Below are 21,607 nucleotides of genomic sequence, written 5' to 3'. Positions count from 1 at the left end.
TTTTTTTTTTTTTTTTTTTTTGCGGTACGCGGGCCTCTCACTGTTGCAGCCTCTCCCGTTGCGGAGCACAGGCTCCGGACGCGCAGGCCCAGTGGCCATGGCTCACGGCTCCAGCCGCTCCGCGGCATGTGGGATCTTCCCAGACCGGGGCACAAACCCATGTCCCCTGCATTGGCAGGCGGACTCTCAACCACTGTGCCACCAGGGAAGCCCCCATGACTCCTTTTGAATTACGGTTTTCTCAGGGTATATGCCCAGTAGTGGGATTGCTGGGTCATATGGTAGTTCTATTTTTACTGTTTTAAGGAACCTCCATACTGTTCTCCATAGTGGCTCTATCAATTTACATTCCCACCAACAGTGCAAGAGGGTTCCCTTTCCTCCACACCCTCTCCAGCATTTATTGTTTCTAGATTTTTTGATGATGGCCATTCTGACTGGTGTGAGATGATATCTCATTGTAGTTTTGATTTGCATTTCTCTAATGAGTAATGATATTGAGCATTCTTTCAAGTGTTTGTTGGCAATCTGTATATCTTCTTTGGAGAAATGTCTATTTAGGTCTTCTGCCCATTTTTGGATTGGGATGTTTTTTTTTGATATTGAGCTGCATGAGCTGCTTGTAAATTCTGAAGATTAATCCTTTGTCAGTTGCTTCATTTGCAAATATTTTCTCCCATTCTGAGGGTTGTCTTTTGGTCTTGTTTATGGTTTCCTTTGCTGTGCAAAAGCTTTGAAGTTTCATTAGGTCCCATTTGTTTATTTTTGTTTTTATTTCCATTTCTCTAGGAGGTGGGTCAAAAAGGATCTTGCTGTGATTTATGTCATAGAGTGTTCTGCCTATGTTTTCCTCTGAGTTTGATAGTGTCTGGCCTTACATTTAGGTCTTTAATCCATTTTGAGTTATTTTTGTGTATGGTGTTAGGGAGTGTTCTAATTTCATACTTTTACATGTACCTGTCCAGTTTCCCAGCACCACTTATTGAAGAGGCTGTCTTCCACTGTATATCCTTGCCTCCTTTATCAAAGATAAGGTGACCATATGTGCGTGGGTTTATCTCTGGGCTTTCTATCCTGTTCCACTGATCTATATCTCTGTTTTTGTGCCAGTACCATACTGTCTTGATTACTGTAGCTTTGTAGTATAGTCTGAAGTCAGGAAGCCTGATTCCTCCAGCTCCATTTTTCGTTGTCAAGATTGCTTTGGCTATTCGGGGTCTTTTGTGTTTCCATACAAATTAGGAAATTTTTTGTTCTAGTTCTGTGAAAAATGCCAGTGGTAGTTTGATAGGGATTGCATTAAATCTGTAGATCGCTTTGGGTAGTATAGTCATTTTCACAATGTTGATTCTTCCAATCCAAGAACATGGTATTATCTCTCCATCTTTTTGTATCATCTTTAATTTCTTTCATCAGTGTCTTATACTTTTCTGCGTACAGGTCTTTTGTCTCCTTAGGTAGGTTTATTCCTAGATATTTTATTCTTTTTGTTGCAATGGTAAATGGGAGTGTTTTCTTTTTTTTTTTTTTTTTTTTTTGCGGTACGTGGGCCTCTCACCGTTGTGGCCTCTCCCGTTGTGGAGCACAGGCTCCGGACGCACGGGCTCAGCGGCCATGGCTCACGGGCCCACCCGCTCCGCGGCACGTGGGATCTTCCCGGACCGGGGCACAAACCCGTGTCCCCTGCAACGGCAGGTGGACTCTCAACCCCTGTGCCACCACGGAAGCCCTCTAGGTATTTTTTTTATTTCCTCTGATTTCTTCAGTGCTCACTTGGTTATTAAGTAGTGTATTGTTTAGCCTCCATGTGTTTGTATTTTTTACAGATCTTTTCCTGTAATTGATATCTAGTCTCATAGCGTTATGGTCGGAAAAGACACTTGATACGATTTCAATTTTCTTAAATTTACCAAGGCTTGATTTGTGACCCAAGATATGATCTATCCTGGAGAATGTTCCATGAGCACTTGAGAGGAATGTGTATTCTGTTGTTTCGGGATGGAATGTCCTATAAATATCAATTAAGTACATCGTGTTTAATGTATCATTTAAAGCTTTGGATACATTTTTAAATGAAAAATTGCAAAACAATGTTTATTACACAGTTTGGTTTTTTATTAAGAGAAGTGTGTGAAAGACTGTATATCAGTATGTTTATGTGAACACAGACGTCTGCATTATTATTTACCGTGACCTTACCTTGGTGGGGATAGAATTGGATAGAGTGGGGCAAAGTGTTTCTGGGAACGTTTTTTACTTGGCATTCTTTTTAAATGATAGAGGTATAGATAACTTTAAGGAATTGTGTGGGGTTTTTTGTTTTTTGTTTTTTTTGGGGGGGGGGGTTGGTTTGGTTTTTTTTTCCATCTTTTGGCCATGTCATGCGGCACATGGGATCTTAGTTCCCTGACCAAGAATTGAACCCACGCCCTCTGCATTGCAAGTGCAGAGTCTTAACCACTGGACCGCCAGGGAAGTCCATGGAATTGTGTGTTTTTTAGTTTTTACTTTTGACAATTTTATAAATGTTTCGTACACAGAGAAGTATATGTTTTCTTTTTCTGTGTAGGAAATTTTCTATTTCTCAGTTTTATTAAATTTAAAAGAAGCTTACAGTTAATTTTATCTTAGAATCAAGGGAATATAGCATATATAATAGAAACTATATTCTTGTTTTTTGTCTGCTAAGAGTCATAAAGCTCCCCAATGTCATTGTAATTGATATCAAATCCTCCATTTATTTCTAAGTTTTTGCCTTATATTCCACTTCAGTGTACTGTTAGGCATGTAAAGTTTCGTGACAGTTTTATCTCATTCGTTAATGAAGTTTTTAACATTAAAATTCTTTGTTCCATGTGATATTCCTTTAACTTTCCCTTATTTCTTGTTAGTCTTAGCACCCACTTTGTTGTGGCTTTTTTGTTTTGAGTTGGGGGCGGTTGGTATGGTATTTAATGTGATTTTGGTGGTTTGTAGCTGGTATTGCATTTTATGCCAGACCAACTGTTGTCTTTGAATAGGGACTTTTGCCATTTCACGTTTACTGTAATAACTGATCAGTTTCATGGGACTTACTTAGGGGCAAACTCTGGGGTATATGCAGAGGTGCTTGACTACAGTGATAGGAAAGGTCAGGGCAAAGGAAGAAAGCATCTGTCTTAGCTCAGGAGGCTACTAAAACAAAATACCACACTGGGTGGCACAAGCAGAAGAGTTTTTTCTGTGTTTCTGGAGGCTCACAGTTCTCGGCTGATCAAGGTGCTGGCAGATTCGGTTATGCAGGAGTCCTGTCTCCTTGGCTTGAAAATGGCTGCCTTCTTGCTCTATCCTCACCTGGCCTTTCCTCTGTGCCTGCACATCCCGGCTCCTCCGCCTCTTACAAGGAGGTCACCAGTCATATTGGATTAGAGCCTTATGACCTCTTTAAAGGCCCTATCTCTGAAGACAGTAGCGTACTATACAGGATGGAATAATTCTAGAATGTAGATGTGTACACAGTTGGTTTTTGAAAGTTCAGTTCACTGATCAAGGCAACTGTTCAGGTAGATACAGCAACATCTGTACCTGGATTCTCAAACTGTGTGATCATTTGTCTTCAGCTGACTAGAACCAGCTGTGATGAAACAATGCACTCAGTGTTGACATCTCCTTACAAAGAGGTATATAAGAACAAAATTTTTATATTGATTTCTGGCGAAATTTTTGTGTGTGTGTGTGATTCCAAGTAAATTTCTTAATATTGACAGTTTCAATGAGAAAATTTTAAATGTTTACAGTACATTGTATGTCTCTTAAAATAAAAAAGACCTAGTCTCCTTCAGTAACTTCTCCCTATTTGAAATTGTCTATCACCTATCCTAGTCCATATTTTCCATTGACCTCTAACATACTCTCTCTCTGTCTTTATTGATTTTAATACCTGGCTGCATTTGTATTTCACCTCCTTCCTCTGTTACCATCTTGGGGTTGTATACCATATTGGACACTCTGACCTCAGAGTTAGTTCTCTTTCTTACTGCTAGGGAATATAACCCCAGCTTCTTGCCACCTCTGATACCTTAAACTCTAAAATTCTCCAGTTTTGTTGTTTCATCATCCTTCCATCCTCTCCCATTAAATCAAGCTTATTGCACTTTTCTAAGCCAATAACTTTTCCTCAGTCTCTTGCTTCATCTCCATTTCTTACCAGCATTGTCATTTGTTTCTCTTGACCTATCATAGCCACCCTTTTTATTTTCCCAACAATTGATTTCCACTCCTATACCCAGATGGCAGGCAATGCTAGAAGAAAATTCACATAATCTATAGTTTTCAACTTGTATTTCTTTGTTCTGTTGGTGCCAGATTCGACTCACCCATTGACTCCCCATCATTCTTTTTTTGGAGGGGGGCGGGGGGATTTTTTTTTTTTATTCAAACAGAAAGTCACAAAAATTGTAATCATCCTCATCAGTTCACTCAGTCCCATGTAATTAATGATTTTTCATCTTGATCTTTTGTTGGCACTTTTATGAGTTCATCAGTTTTCCACTAGAGTTCTGAAAATGCTTATTCACTCAGTTCAGCAGTATAGTCACTTACCAGAAACCTGTACTTGTCAGTCTTTTCCATGAATTCCTTGAAGATGAAACCCTTTATAGGAACATTTTTGCAAAAGCATCAGAGTACACCCAGAATTGTCTGCAAATGACAAAAGACTTAAAAGTGACCACGGGTAAAGATTGGATGAAAGTTCATAATAATGCAATTCACAAGGAAATTGTTATTTCTGAGATACACATTTTAAAGTAATAACTAGAATTATGACTTATAACATTATACCAGAACATATAATATTTTTAGAAATTTCATGTAATGTCTGAAACATTTATATTAACATATTTCCATACAAATAACCCAAAGGAAGTTTAGTATTGTTTTTTTTGTTTGTTTTTTTATACTGCAGGTTCTTATTAGTCATCAGTTTTATACACATCAGTGTATACATGTCAATCCCAATCGCCCAATTCAGCACACCACCATCCCCACCCCACCGCGGTTTTCCCCCCTTGGTGTCCATACGTTTGTTCTCTACATCTGTGTCTCAACTTGTGTCCTGCAAACCGGTTCATCTGTACCATTTTTCTAGGTTCCACATACGTGCGTTAATATACAATATTTGCTTTTCTCTTTCTGACTTACTTCACTCTGTATGACAGTCTTTAGATCCATCCACATCTCAACAAATGACTCAATTTCGTTCCTTTTTTTGGCTGAGTAATATTCCATTGTATATATGTACCACAACTTCTTTATCCATTCGTCTGTTGACGGGCATTTAGGTTGCTTCCATGACCTGGCTATTGTAAATAGTGCTGCAGTGAACATTGGGGTGCATGTGTCTTTTTGAATTATGGTTTTCTCTGGGTATATGTCCAGTAATGGGATTGCTGGATCATATGGTAATTCTGTTTTTAGTTTTTTAAGTAACCTCCCTACTGTTCTCCATAGTGGCTGTATCAATTTACATTCCCACCAACAGTGCAAGAGGGCTCCCTTTTCTCCACACCCTCTCCAGTATTTATTGTTTGTAGATTTTCTGATGATGCTCATTCTAACTGGTGTGAGGTGATACCTCATTGTAGTTTTGATTTGCATTTCTCTAATAATTAGTGATGTTGAGCAGCTTTTTTTTTTTTTTTTTTTTTTTTGGTGGTACACGGACCTCTCACTGTTGTGGCCTCTCCCGTTGCGGAGCACACGCTCTGGACGTGCAGGCTTAGCGGCCATGGCTCATGGGCCTAGCCGCTCTGCAGCATATGGGCTCTTCCCGGACCGGGACACGAACCCATGTCCCCTGCATCGGCAGGCGGACTCTCAGCCACTGCGCCACCAGGGAAGCCCTTGAGCAGCTTTTCATGTGCTTCTTGGACATCTGTATGTCTTCTTTGGAGAAATGTGTATTTAGGTCTCCTGCCCACTTTTGGATTGGGTTGTTTAATATTGAGCTGCATGAGCTGTTTATATATTTTGGAAATTAATCCTTTGTCCGTTGATTCGTTTGCAAATATTTTCTCCCATTCTGAGGGTTGTCTTTTTGTCTTGTGTATAGTTTCCTTTGCTGTGCAAAAGCTTTGAAGTTTCATTAGGTCCCATTTGTTTATTTTTATTTCCATTACTCTAGGATGTGGATCAAAAAAGATTTTGCTGTGATTTATGTCAAAGAGTGTTCTTCCAATGTTTTCCTCTAAGAGTTTTATAGTGTCCAGTCTTACCTTTAGGTCTTGAATCCATTTTGAGTTTATTTTTGTGTATGGTGTTAGGGAGTGTTCTAATTTCATTCTTTTACATGTAGCTGTCCAGTTTTCCAGCACCACTTATTGCAGAGACTGTCTTTTCTGCATTGTATATCTTTGCCTCCTTTGTCATAGATTAGTTGACCATAGGTGCGTGGGTTTATCTCTGGGCTTTCTATCTTGTTCCATTGATCTATGTTTCTGTTTTTGTGCCAGTACCATATTGTCTTCATTACTGTAGCTTTGTAGTATAGTCTGAAGTCAAGGAGTCTGATTCCTCCAGTCCGTTTTTTTCCTTCAAGACTGCTTTGGCTATTCGGGATCTTTTGTGTCTCCATACAGATTTTAAGATGATTTGTTCTAGTTCCGTAAAAATGCCATTGGTAATTTGATAGGGATTGCATTGAATTTGGAGATTGCTTTGGGTAGTATAGTCATTTTCACAGTATTGATTCTTCCAATCCAAGAATATGGTATATCTCTCCATCTGTTTGTATCATCTTTAATTTCTTTCAACAGAGTCTTATAGTTTTCTGCATACAGGTCTTTCGTCTCCCTAGGTAGGTTTATTCCTAGGTATTTTGTTCCTTTTGTTGCAATGGTAAATGGGAGTGTTTCCACAATTTCCCTTTCAGATTTTTCATCATTAGTGTATAGGAATGCAAGAGATTTCTGTGCATTAATTTTGTATCCTGCAACTTTACCAAATTCACTGATTAGCTCTAGTAGTTTTCTGGTAGCATTTTTAGGGTTCTCTATGTATAGTATCATGTCATCTGCAAACAGTGACAGTTTTATTTCTTCTTTTCCAATTTGTATTTCTTTTTCTTCTCTGATTGCCATGGCTAGGACTTCCAAAACTATGTTGAATAATAGTGGTGAGAGTGGACATCCTTGTCTTGTTCCTGATCTTAGAGGAAATGCTTTCGGTTTTTCACCATTGAGAATGATGTCTGCTGTGGGTTTGTCATATATGGCCTTTATTATGTTGAGGTAGGTTCCCTCTATGCCCACTTTCTGGAGAGTTTTTATCATAAATGGGTGTTGAATTTTGTCAACAGCTTTTTCTGCATCTATTGAGATGATCATATGGTTTTTATTCTTCAATTTGTTAATATGATGTATCACATTGATTGATTTGCGTATATTGAAGAATCCTTGCATCCCTGGGATAAATCCCACTTGATCATGGTATTTGATCATTTTAAAGTGTTGCATTCTGTTTGCTAGTATTTTGTTGAGGATTTTTGCATCTATATTCATCAGTGATATTGGTAATTTTTTTTTTTTGGTAGTATCTTTGTCTGGTTTCGGTATCAGGGTGCTGGTGGCCTCATAGAATGAGTTTGGGAGTGTTCCTTCCTCTGCAGTTTTTTGGAAGAGTTTGAGAAGGATGGGTGTTAGCTCTTCTGAGTGTTTGATAGAATTCACCTGTGAAGCCATTGGTCCTGGACGTTTGTTTGTTGGAAGATTTTTAATCACAGTTTCAATTTCATTACTTGTGATTGGTCTGTTCATATTTTCTATTTCTTCCTGGTTCAGTCTTACAAGGTTATACCTTTCTAAGAATTTGTCCATTTCTTCCAGGTTGTCCATTTTATTGGCATAGAGCTGCTTGTAGTAGTCTCTTAGGATGCTTTATATTTCTGCGGTGTCTGTTGTAACTTCTCCTTTTTCATTTCTAATTTTATTGATTTGAGTCCTCTCCCTCTTTTTCTTGATGAGTCTGGCTAATGGTTTATCAATTTTGTTTATCTTCTCAAAGAACCAGCTTTTAGTTTTATTGATCTTTGCTATTGTTTTCTTTGTTTCTATTTCATTTATTTCTGCTCTGGTCTTTATGATTTCTTTCCTTCTGCTAACTTTGGGTTTTGTTTGTTCTTCTTTCTCTAGGTCCTTTAGGTGTAAGGTTAGATCGTTTACTTGAGATATTTCTTGTTTCTTGAGGTAGGGTTGTATAGCTATAAACTTCCCTCTTAGAACTGCTGTTGCTGCATCCCATAGGTTTTGGTCGTCGTGTTTTCATTGTCATTTGTCTCTAGGTATTTTTTTTATTTCCTCTTTGATTTCTTGAGTGATCTCTTGGTTATTTAGTAACATATTGCTTAGTCTCCATGTGTTTGTGTTTTTTACTTTTCCGTGTAATTCATTTCTAATCTCATAGCGTTGTGGTCAGAAAAGATGCTTGATATGATTTCAATTTTCTTAAATTTACTGAGGCTTGATTTGTGACCCAAGATGTGATCTGTCCTGGAGAAAGTTCCGTGTGCACTTGAGAAGAATGTGTAATCTGCTGTTTTTGGATGGAATGGCCTATAAATATCAATTAAATCCACCTGGTCTATTGTGTCATTTAAAGCTTCTGTTTCCTTATTTGTTTTCATTTTGGATGATCTGTCCATTGGTGTAGGTGAGGTGTTAAAGTCCCCCACTATTATTGTGTTGCTGTCGATTTCCTCTTTTAGAGCAGTTAGCAGGTGCCTTATGTATTGAGGTGCTCCTATGTTGGGTGCATATATATTTATAATTGTTATATCTTCTTATTGGATTGATCCGTTGATCATTATGTAGTGTCCTTCCTTGTCTCTTGTAACATTCTTTATTTTAAAGTCTATTTTATCTGATATGAGTATAGCTACTCCAGCTTTCTTTTGATTTCCATTTGCATGGAGTATCTTTTTCCATCCCCTCACTTTCAGTCTGTATGTGTCCCTAGGTCTGAAGTGGGTCTCTTGTAGACAGCATATATATGGGTCTTGTTTTTGTATCCATTCAGCAAGCCTGTGTCTTTTGGTTGGAGCATTTAATCCATTCACGTTTAAGGTAATTATCAGTATTTATGTTCCTATGACCATTTTCTTAATTGTTTTGGGTTTGTTTTTGTAGGTCCTTTTCTCCTCTTGTGTTTCCCACTTAGCAAAGTTCCTTTAGCATTTGTTGTAGAGCTGGTTTGGTGGTGCTGAATTCTCTTAGCTTTTGCTTGTCTGTAAAGCTCTTGATTTCTCCATCGAATCTGAATGAGATCCTTGCCCAGGTAGAGTAATCTTGGTTGTAGATTCTTCCCTTTCATCACTTTAAGTATATCATGCCACTCCCTTCTGGCTTGTAGAGTTTCTGCTGAGAAATCAGCTGTTAACCTTATGGGAGTTCCCTTGTATGTTATTTTTCATTTTTCCCTTGCTGCTTTCAGTAATTTTTGTCTTTAATTTTTGCCAATTTGATTACTATGTGTCTCAGCAGGTTTCTCCTTGGGTTTATCCTGCCTGAGACTCCCTGCGCTTCCTGGACTTGGGTGGCTAGTTCCTTTCCCACGTTAGGGAAGTTTTCGACTATAATCTCTTCAGATATTTTCTCGGGTCCTTTCTCTCTCTCTCTTCTCCTTCTGGGACCCCTATAATGTGAATGTTGTTGCATTTAATGTTGTCCTAGAGGTCTCTTAGGCTGTCTTCATTTCTTTTCATTCGTTTTTCTTTATTCTTTTCCGCAGCAGTGAATTCCACCATTCTGTCTTCCAGGTCACTTATCCGTTCTTCTGCCTCAGTTATTCTGCTATTGATTCCTTCTAGTGTAGTTTTCATGTCAGTTATTGTATTGTTCATCTGTTTGTTTGTTCTTTAATTCTTCTAGGTCTTTGTTAAACATTTCTTGCATATTTTCGATCTTTGCCTCCATTCTTTTTCCGAGGTCCTGGATCATCTTCACTATCATTATTTTGAATTCTTTTTCTGGAAGGTTGCCTATCTCCACTTCATTTAGTTGTTTTTCTGGGGTTTTATATTGTTCGTTCATCTGGTATATAGCCCTCTGCCTTTTCATCTTGTCTATGTTTCTGTGAATTTTTTTTTTTTTCCCCCACAGGCTGCAGGATTGTAGTTCTTCTTGCTTCTGCTGTCTGCCCTCTGGTGGTTGAGGCTATCTAAGAGGCCTGATGGGAGGGACTGGTGGTGGGTAGAGCTGTCTGTTGCTCTGGTGGGCAGAGCTCAGTAAAACTTTAATCCACTTGACTGCTGATGGGTGGGGCTGGGTTCCCTCCCTGTTGGTTGTTTGGCCTGAGGCAACCCAACACTGGAGACTACCTGGGCTCTTTGCTGGGGCTAATGGCAGACTCTGGGAGGGCTCACACCAAGGAGTACTTCCCAGAACTTCTGCTGCCAGTGTCCTTGTCCCCACGGTGAGCCACAGCCACCCCCCACCTCTGCAGGAGACCCTCCAACATTAGCAGGTAGGTCTGGTTCAGTCTCCTATGGGGTCACTGCTCCTTCCCCTGGGTCCCGATGCACACACTACTTTGTGTGTGCCTTCCAAGAGTGGAGTCTCTGTTTCCCCCAGTCCTGTCAAAGTCCTGCAATCAAATCCCACTATCCTTCAAAGTCTGATTCTTTAGGAATTCCTCCTCCTGTTGCCAGACCCCCAGGTTGGGAAGCCTGATGTGGGGCTCAGGACCTTCACTCCAGTGGGTGGACTTCTGTGGTATAAGTGTTCTCCAGTCTGTGAGTCGCCCACCCAGCAGTTATGGGATTTGACTTTACTGTGATTGTGCCCCTCCTGCCGTCTCGCTGTGGCTTCGCCTTGGTCTTTGGATGTGGGGTGTCTTTACTGGTGAGTTCCAGTGTCTTCCTGTCGATGACTGTCCAGCAGCTAGTTGTGATGCTGGTGTTCTCGCAAGAGGGAGTGAGAGCACGTCCTTCTACTCCGCCATCTTGGTTCCTCCCCCTGGGGAAATTTTTATTTAGATTAATTACAGAAGTTAACAGGGCTTGAATTGGTCAGGGGCACCAGTCACTGGAGGGCCTAGACTCTGTTTGTGTTGTTTATTGCTGAAAGCCTACTGCCTTGTAGAAATTCTGGTACAAAGTAATCCTCTAATGAGTATTTGTTAGTGGGGCGGGACACTCCAGTTCAGGTGTTTTTGCTCGTGATCTCTTTAACCACGACTATGCTGCCTCCTCCGCCAGGGGTCCTCCAGTCTGAATGACTGCTCTCCTTCCACCCCATTCTCCTAGGGAAATAGGGGAGACAAAGACCCTTCCACGAGGGTCCTGTGGTTAGATCTCTCTGTCATAGAATACCATATGGGCCCAGTTTCTATCACTGTGGTGGCTGGGCCTTAGGAGGTACATGTAGCAGGTCCTATGAAGGAAGTCTTGCCGGGTGGCCCATAAGTTCTAAGCGTTTGGAAGAACAGGGAATCAAGTCTTAACATCAGATGAGGCAGAACTGCTCTGGCTGCCTCGGGTCTCAGCTCTGACTCACGCTTCTCTCTCTGCAGCAGAACCAAAGCCAGAACTCCACCTCGGTCCCTTCTGCCCTCCGGACTTCTCCAGTCAGCAGCTCCACATGCAGCACATGCTGTGTAGTCACCCTCCCTGGATCTTCACGTGCTGGTGTGCAGAAGAGCCTGTCCGGCCAGGAGCTCCGTGCCCTGGGGACCAGCGGCAGCAGCGAGCCTCTGATGGAAGTCCCGGGAACGACAAAACAGAAGGTCAGGAGAGACAAGGCACCCAGCCTTTGTTCAGAAAGACAAAGAAAAGGACTTCAGGTGCATTCCCCAGGCCGCCACCCCAGCGGCAGCCGGTCAGCTCTGGGGATGGCATCCAAGGCGTGGAGGGAGTGGCCAGCCCAGCTCAGACGGGGAATCCCGAGGAAACAGACCGACTGTTGAAGAGGATAGAAGTCTTAGGATTTGGAACAGTCAACTGTGGGGAGTGTGGCCTGGGCTTCAGCAAGATGACAAACCTGCTCAGTCACCAGAGGATACACTCAGGGGAGAAGCCGTATGTGTGCGGGGTGTGTGAGAAGGGCTTTAGCCTAAAGAAAAGCCTTGCCAGACACCAGAAGGCACACTCGGGGGAGAAGCCCATCGTGTGCAGGGAGTGTGGGCGAGGCTTTAACCGGAAGTCGACACTCATCATACACGAGAGGACACACTCAGGTGAGAAGCCTTACATGTGCGGCGAGTGCGGGCGAGGCTTCAGCCAGAAGTCAAACCTCATCATACACCAGCGGACACACTCTGGGGAGAAGCCCTACGTGTGCCAGGAATGTGGGAAAGGCTTCAGCCAGAAGTCAGCTGTCGTCAGACACCAGAGGACGCACTTGGAGGAGAAGACCATCGTGTGCAGTGACTGTGGACTGGGCTTCAGCGACAGGTCGAACCTCATCTCACACCAGAGGACACACTCCGGGGAGAAGCCTTATGCCTGCAAGGAGTGTGGGCGGTGCTTCAGGCAGAGAACCACCCTTGTCAACCACCAGAGGACACACTCCAAGGAGAAGCCTTATGTGTGTGGCGTGTGTGGGCACAGCTTCAGCCAGAATTCAACCCTCATCTCACACAGGCGGACACACACTGGGGAGAAGCCTTACGTGTGTGGGGTGTGTGGGCGAGGCTTTAGTCTCAAGTCACACCTCAACAGACACCAGAACATACACTCGGGGGATAAGCCCATTGTGTGTAAGGACTGTGGGCGAGGCTTCAGCCAGCAGTCAAATCTCATCAGACACCAGAGGACACACTCAGGGGAAAAGCCCATGGTGTGCGAGGAGTGCGGGCGAGGCTTCAGCCAGAAGTCAAACCTCGTTGCACACCAGAGGACACACTCAGGGGAAAAGCCGTACGTGTGCAGGGAGTGTGGGCGAGGCTTCAGTCACCAGGCAGGTCTCATCCGACACAGGCGGAAACACTCGAGGGAAAAGCCTTACACGTGCAGGCAGTGTGGACTCGGCTTTAGCAATAAGTCAGCTTTAATCACGCACAAATGGGTACACTCGGAAGAGAAGCCCTGTTTATTCAGAGAGTGTGGCCAAGGCTTTCCCCAAAAGTCACACCTCATCTTACATCAGATGACACACCAGGGCAGGAAGCCTTATGTGTGCAAGACGTGTGGACAGGGCTTTAGCCAGAAGTCTCACCTCAGCAGACACAGGAGGATGAAGTCCGCCCACCACAAACTGCGACTTCAGTCTGACCCCGAGGCCTACTCGGAGCAATCTTCTGACCCCTTGCACTCTCTTTGAGAGTGAAGACAGTGGTGAGGACTGGATAATCAAACATCTTACACTTTCATGAAATGCATTCCGTAAGTGGTCAAAGGACATTTGCCTTCATTTACTTCCTCCATGCTAAGTCTTCATGTTTTGTGGTCTTTTGCTCTAATAAACTGCTTCTTTACCAGCCTTCGCTATGTATTTCATTCACTCCTCGATGAAGACAGGGAATAAGGGGTGTTAACGGAAATCTTAAGCTTCTGAGTCCGCTATTCCATAACAATTCAATTCCTTGTAAGACATAAGAACTGAGTCACTCCGTATTTACTGGAAAAGTCTGGTCCCCTGTATAGGGAGAGAATCTGGGGACTGTATTCAGGGCATTTAGGTGAGGGGAGGGAATCTTCCAGGAAATATGGCTGCCCCTAGCCATTCCTCTCATCTGCAGCCCCCTTTCTTGCCCCTCTCCTCCTGGCTCCGAAACATCTACAGTGTTGCCTTTGCTGAATCATCCCCTAGCTACCTTTATTGCTTTTTTTCAGGCTTTAGTCCCTAGTCCTCATGTCTTGGGGCCCCCTTGACAACATATTGTCCCCAGCACTCCAGTCTCAGAGCCTGGTCCTCCAGCTATGACAACCTTGGGTCTCCAGTCACACCCATTCAGATCACCAAGAACATGGTGCTCCGATAATGAGACAGCCTGTAAGCAGGTGCCCTCCTAAGCCCTTCGGTAACAGGAATAAGACTTGAAGCCACATTCCCAAATCAGCCCTGTAACGTCAGGGTTAGAACTTCCGGTTATGCTCCTTGGCACTCCACCCCATGCCCAGCCCTCATGCCATCCATCCAGTAACTGGTCTAAGGTCCCTTAGCCACACACCCTCAAGAGTTAGAACTTAGTTCTCCAACCACAAGGCTGTTTATCATAGTGAAAAGATATTTAATCATATTTGAAGATTCTCAACCATACTTCCTTCATTGTGTTCCCATCCACAGTGGTTTTGCTCTAAACAAGTGGCCTTTAAGGTAAGGATCATCTCAAGGTTGCAGCTATGAAAACCTTTAAGACTTCAGGAGATTTCAGTGTGCAGCTCCTAGACCCTACCACCTCCACAAAATGGTTTCTATGAGTTTTAAGGGTATCATCCCACGGCACCCTACACTCAACCCAAACCAGAGAGGGGCCTGACTTGAAAAGGTTTGTAGGTTTGGTTTCATCTAATGGAGTGAAATTCAGTTAAGAGGCATAGGAAACCCAAGACATTTGAAATAGAAACACCAGCTTAGTCTGAAAAGGGCAGAGAAAAATGCCTACGTTTATATGGGCAGGGAAGCAGGCTGAGAAATATACTGATCTGTAAACAGGCCATTTCTTAGGGAAAAGGAAGAATAACAGTGCAGACACAAAAGCCATGAGAGTCACTCCCAGGGGGCAGTACCAGGCACTTGTCAAGGAACTGATGGCATGTGCCCGGCTCAACTTCACAGCCCACACCAGGACACGTGGTCAGACTGTCAAAAGAGAGAATCTTGAAAGCATGGAAAGAGACATGCGACATACAAGAGATCCTCAGTAAGATTGACAGCCGGTTTTCGTTAGACACCATGGATGCCAGAAGGCAGCATATTTAACGTGCTTGAAAGAAAAAAAAGGTCAACCAAGAATTCTATGTCTGGCAAAAGTAGAGAAGTTAAGACATTCTCAGAAGGTTTGAGGGAGTTCATAACTAATAGACATGACCTACAAGAAATGCTCAAGGCTGGAACAAAAGGACACTGGAATAGTAACTTGAAGCTATACAAAATGATAATAATGCCAGTAAAGGTAGCTGCATAGTTATGTATGAAGTCAGTATTATCATATTTTTGGCTTGTAACTTTCTTATATGTGATTTAAAAGACAAATGAACAATCATAAACCTGTTAATGAGCATGTAATGTATAAAGATATAAGTTGTGACAACACAACATAAGATGGGATGGAATTGTATAGAATAATTTTTATATGCTATTGAAATTAAGTTGGCATTAATTCAAACTAGATGGTTAGAAAATTAAGATGATAATTGTAATCTCCAGGGTAATTTTGAAGAAAATAACTAGAAAAAATATACAGAAGTATATCCTGTACATATGTAAAAAAGTACATACAGAAATATACAGAATTTATATTTTGAGGAAAAAAATCAAAATTATACACTTGAAAAATTTAAACACAAAAGAAGGCAGTATTGGATGAATTGGGGAACAAAACATAAGCTATACAGAAAATACCACAGTTGCAAAAGTATGTCCTTATCAGTAATTACTTTGAATATAGATGGATTAAGCTCTCCAATGAAGAGGGACACCAGCAGAATGGATTAAAAAACACATGATCCAACTATATGCTATCTCAGAGATACTCACTTTAGATCCAAAGGCACAAACAGGTTGAAAGTGAATGAATGGAAAAAAGGATATTCCATGCAAATAATAACCAAAACAGAGGTGAGGCAGCTATACTAATATCACAATACTGGACTTCAAGTCAAAAATTGTTTCAAGGGGGCTTCCCTGGTGGCGCAGTGGCTGAGAGTCCACCTGCTGATGCAGGGGACACGGGTTCGTGCCCCGGTCCAGGAAGATCCCACATGCTGCGGAGCGGCTGGGCCCATAAGCCATGGCCGCTGGGCCTGCGTGTCCGGACCCTGTGCTCTGCAACGGGAGAGGCCACAACAGTGAGAGGCCCGCGTAACGCAAAAAAAAGTTTCAAGAGACAATGACATTCTATGTTGATAAAAGCGTTATAATCCATCAAGAAGATGTAACAATTACGTACACACCTAGTAACAGTGCCCCGCAACATATGAAGTAGAAAATTAACAGAATTGAAGGGAGGAATAGTTCTACAATAACAACTGAAGATTTCAATGCCCCACCTTAAATAATGGATGGAGAAACTAGACAGAAGATCAATAAGGAAACAGAGGACTTGAGCATTACTGTAAACCAACTAGACCCAACAGACGTGCACAGAACACTCCACCCAACAACAGTGGAATACACATGCTTCTCCAGTGCATGCGGAATATTCTCCACAATATGTAGGGCCATAGAAAAGTTCTCAATAAATACTAAAAGACTGAAATCATACTGGGTATCTTCTCTGTCTGACCACAATAAAATGAAACTAGAAATCAGTAACAAGGAAAACTGGAAATTCCACAGATGTGTGGAAACAACACACTTGCAAACAACCAATGGGTCAAAGAAGGAATCGCAAGGGAAACTAGAAAATGCTTTGAATGGAGCAATGAATGGCTGCTGCTAAGGTTTCCACCATGGGTGCAAGGAAGAAGTTTTCTGATGCCATTTGTCTGATTATGACAGCTAAAATCAAATGGGGAAACATGGGAATTTTAAAACACAGAGGGGGCAGATAATTTTTCAACTCAACCTTGTAAACAGCAGAGCCTGTTATACTCCAAAAAATGTAAAAAGTGAAAAAAAGGAATCTAAAATTTGAGTTTATATTAGCAATGCTGGAAAATTATTTCCCTTACACCCTTGCCTTCTGGTTGATTCCACTTCAAAAACTAAAAGATCAAAATTAATTTTTTGTCAAAATTAATTTAGATAAAAGGAAACTAATGACTATTCAATTTTAAATTGCTTTGAGATGAATGAAATGAAAACACAACGAAACTTACAGGGTACAGCAAAAGTAGTGCTCAGGAAATTTATAGCTATAAAGGCCTACGTTTAAAAAGAAGGAAGATCTAGGGGCTTCCCTGGTGGTGCAGTGGTTAAGAATCTGCCTGCCAATGCAGGGGACATGGGTTTGAGCCCTGGTCAGGGAATATCCCACATGCCGTGGAGCAACTAAGCCCTCGCGCTGCAACTACTGAGCCTGTGAGCCACAACTACTGAGCCCGTGCACCACAACAAAGAGTAGCCCCCGCTCGCCACAACTAGGGAAAGCCCGCACGCAGCAATGAAGACACAACGCAGCCAAAAATAAATAGATTTTAAAAAATAAAAAGAAGGAAGATCTCAAATCATGGACCTAAGCTTTGAACTTAGGAAACTAGGAAAAGGGCAAACTCAAACTTGAAGCAAGGATAAAAGAACAAAGATTAGAGTGGAAATTAACATAGACAATAGAAATTAATAGACACAAATCAATGAAACCAAAAGTTTCTTTGAAAAGAGCAACAACACCGACAAACTTTTAGCGAGACTGACCAAGACAAAAAGAGGAGCCTCAAATGACTAAAATTAGAAATTAAAATGGGCCATTACTAATGACTTTACAGAATCGAAAAGGATTATAAGAGCATGCCGTGAATTATTGTGTCAACAAATTAGTTAACCTAGATGAACAGATAGCTTGAAACATACAAACCCTTAATCCTGTATAAATAGGAAATCTGAACAGACCAATACGAACAAGGCGATCGAGTCAGTAATCAAAAACCTTCCAACAAAGTAAAGCCCGGAATCAGATGACTTCACTGGCGACTTCTACCATTTAAAGATTTTACACCAGTTCTCAAAATCTTACAAAACCTCTCCCTAATTCATTCTGTGAGGCCAGTATTACCCTGATAGCAAAGCCTGACAGAGACAACACGAGAAAACTACAGACCAATATCCTTTATAGACATAGATGGAAAAACCCCCAACAAAATGCTAGCAACCAAATCCAGCAGCATGTTACAAGGATTTTACACTATGACGGAGTGGCTTCCTGGTTCAGCACAGGAAAATCTATCAATACAATACACCACGTTCATAGAATGATGGTTAAAACACACACACAAACATGCACCCATTCCATTTATATGAAATATCCAGAATAAGCCAATCCAAAGAGACAGAAGGCAAATTAGTGGTTGCGAGCGGCTAAGGAGAAGGGGGAAATAGGGAGTAACTTCCCTGTTAGTGATAAAGGGCTGCCATTTGGGGTAATAAAAATGTTCTGGAACTAGACAGTGATGATGGCCGCAGAACACTGTGAATGTGTCAAAAGCCATTGAACTGTATACTTTAAAAATGGTTAAAATGATAAATTTTATATTATCTGAACCTTATCTCAGTTAAAAATTTAAAAAATCTTACCTACCCAAATCCTATAATAGGTAGAAGAATAAAAATCTAGGGACAAATCTGGTGCCACAAAAATATTTGAGGCCTAAAATTGCCGATGTAAAATACAGCGTACGGGACTTCCCTGGTGGTCCAGTGGTTAGGACTCTGTGCTCCCCATGCAGGGGCCCGGGTTCGATCCCTGGTCAGGGAACTAGATCCCGCATGCTGCAACTAAGACCTGGTGCGGCCAAATAAATATTTTTTAAAAAATAAAATAAAGCTCACACACACTTGGTAAAATCCTAAACTGGCAGCAACAGCATTTCAATTGTTTTCTTAAGTTTTTCCAAAACAAATTGAGAGAAACAGTTCTGAAAAACCGTTGCTGTGTTTATGGCGCACAGCTGATTGTTTGGGATTGTTAAACCCTCTGAGTACCTGTTTATCAATCTATAAAGTGTGAAAGCAAACATCTCAGAAGCAGGTGGACCATCCTGCTGGCCGGCCAGAATGAGTGCTTGGCTTTGTGATGTCAATTTGCAGGGAGCCTTTCTCGGGAGAAGCAAAATTTTGTGTTCTAATCCCTGTTCTCAAGCTCCATACAGTATTATAGAGAAGAACAACGCAGTCCTTACAGAATATTGAGACAGTCCACAGTGAAAGGCTCATTTCTGTACCCCAGTCTCTCAGTGCTACTGGTGAGCCAAAGGGGATGCCTTCATAGAGGAGAGGGTTAGCCAAGAAAGTTTTCATTAAAGGTGTGGAACTTTAGGGAGAGATCAGGGAATGATGACAAGGACTTGGAAAGTCAGAGGAGAGGAAGAATAACCCAGGAAAAACCGGAAGTAGAATTTTTAGGCATGGAAATAACAGCTATAGTTTCCACAAAGAGACTGCTTTGCCTGGAAAATTCTAGAGGCTTCAGAAGCCAGTTTGAGGAGTCTAGAATTGGAATTATAAAGGAAAGGGACAAAATAAAATAAACAAAATGCTGAGGCACTTAAACTGTGGCAGAAATTCAGTGAAAGGCGGAAAAAAACACCACCAACAGCCTGACAATAAGTGGTACTCAAATCTGGATATAGAGGTAGGAGAGAAAAGGTAAGATGCCTGGCCTTTTCCAAGTCAACCATTAAATATCTTTCAGTGCTAGTATACTTTTCTACTTTTACTATTTTAATTTATCTCAAATCCAGAGGATACCCTATGCTTCCAACTGCATCTGTAGCTTTTTTTTTTTTTTTTTAAACACATCTCCACTCTCCTTCATGTGTCTAACTGCAGAGATTCCCACCAGGGCTCAGACTTCTGAGTAAACAATGGTGTCTTCCATCCTGAAAAACGTGTGCTCTGCTGCCCCACTGCCCTGAGCTTTGATAGGAGAATGTGGGAACCAAGAGACGATTAGGTCCTGATTTGTAAAATTTTAGTGTGTAGTGTTGATGACCCTTTTCAGATAGTTCCTTCATGTTAAATTAATACAACCCCAAATATGTGTTCTTTACTTGAAGGGAGACACTTGCTGACTGACCCAGAGTCTGAGGTCCTGATTGACGACGTTCTTTTATTCCTCATGATTTGAGTCTAGATAGTATAACAATAAGTGGTGAAGCTGCCTAGGTTTGAGTCAATATAAATACCAAGGCTCCCCTGCCTTCCCTTCTGTACCCAAGAAGAGAATTTATAATCTGTATCTCTGCTTCCAGTTCTCTGAAACAGAACCTGTTTCAGCCATATTCCCTGAGAAAACGGCAACAAATTTGAAATCACTCTCAGTTTAAAAATAATCTATCGAAACACAAATTTAATGGCAATTTCTCATAGCCTATTGGTTCATAAATCGCATCTGAAAATTATGTTAAAGAATAAAGAATACGAATATTGGTAAGCTTATAACTGAAAATCCATACTTAGCCAAGTATTGTGGTTGCCCTACTAGTCACTACTAATTAGGCTTTTTTTTTTTTTTTTTTTTTTTTGCGGTACGCAGGCCTCTCACTGTTGTGGTCTCTCCCGTTGCGGAGCACAGGCTCCGAATGCGCAGGCTCAGCGGCCATGGCTCACGGGCTCATGTGGGATCTTCCCGGACCGGGGCACGAACCCGTGTCCCCTGCATCGGCAGGTGGACTGTCAACCACTGCGCCACCAGGGAAGCCCTAGTCCTTTTTTATTGCATTAGTTTGAATAATATTTTTATTTCTTTCATCTTTTTTCTTGGGTTTCTTTGGCTGAATTTTTTCCTAGGTTCTTGATTTGTACACATACCTTGTTAATTTCTAGTCTTTCTGTTTAAAGCTAAGAATTATTTTTTGAAGAACACTTTGAGGCTTAAATGCATATTGCTAAGTGAAAGAAGCCAGTATAATAGCCAAGATATGAAAGCAACCCAAGAGGCCATCAACAGAAAAATAGATAAAGAAGATGTGGTATATATACACAATGAAATGTTACTCAGCAATAAAAAAGAACGAACTTCTGCCATTTGCAGCAACATGGTTGGACCTAGAGAATATTATGCCTACTGAAATAAGTCAGACAGACAAATATGCATATGTGGAATATAAAAAATACAAATGAATGTACATAGCAAAATAGAAACAGACTCAAAGATACAGAAAACAAACTAATGGTTACCAGACGGGAGAGGGAAGGTGAGGGGCAAGTTAGGGGTGAGGATTAAGAGATACAAACTACTATGTATAAGATAGATAAACAACAAGGATATATTGTACACAGGGAATTATAGCCATTACCTCGTAATAACTTTTAATGGAGTATAACCTGTAAAAATACTGAATCACTATGCTATACACCTGAAACTAACATTGTAAATCAACTATACTTCAATAAAAAAAAGAAGCCAGGGCTTCCCTGGTGGCGCAGTGATTGAGAGTCCGCCTGCCGATGCAGGGGACACGGGTTCGTGCCCCGGTCTGGGAAGATCCCACATGCCGCGGAGCGGCTGGACCCGTGAGCCATGGCCGCTGAGTCTGCGCGTCCAGAGCCTGTGCTCCGCAACGGGAGAGGCCACAACAGTGAGAGGCCCGCGTACCGCAAAAAAAAGAAGCCAGTTTCATCACATCAAAAAGACTAAAATATGTAGGAATAAACCTACCTAAGGAGGCAAAAGACTTGTACTCTGAAAACTATAAGATGCTGATGAAAGAAATTGAAGACGACAAAAACAGATGGAAAGATATACTGTGTTCCTGGATTGAAGAATCAATATCATTAAAATGACCATACTACCCAAGGCAATCTATAGATTAAAT

At 41.5% G+C, this 21,607-nt stretch overlaps 1 protein-coding gene across 1 annotated transcript in view; it reads left to right on the top strand.

Moving 5' to 3' along the window:
* Positions 1-13,445, top strand: part of ZNF133 (zinc finger protein 133) — a 31,297-nt gene extending 17,852 nt beyond the window's left edge. The window contains 1 exon segment of the mRNA XM_029221970.1: positions 11,545-13,445. Coding sequence (XP_029077803.1) covers positions 11,545-13,292 — 1,748 coding nt within the window. The 3' untranslated portion in view covers positions 13,293-13,445.
* Positions 13,446-21,607: the final 8,162 nt, after the last annotated feature.

Source organism: Monodon monoceros, unplaced genomic scaffold (assembly GCF_005190385.1).
Source record: "Monodon monoceros isolate NGI ecotype Baffin Bay Population unplaced genomic scaffold, NGI_Narwhal_1 Super_Scaffold_13, whole genome shotgun sequence".
Taxonomy (NCBI): Eukaryota; Metazoa; Chordata; class Mammalia; order Artiodactyla; family Monodontidae; genus Monodon; species Monodon monoceros.
The sequence above is the reverse complement of the archived record's forward strand: the minus strand, read 5'-3'. Positions and strand labels throughout refer to the sequence as shown.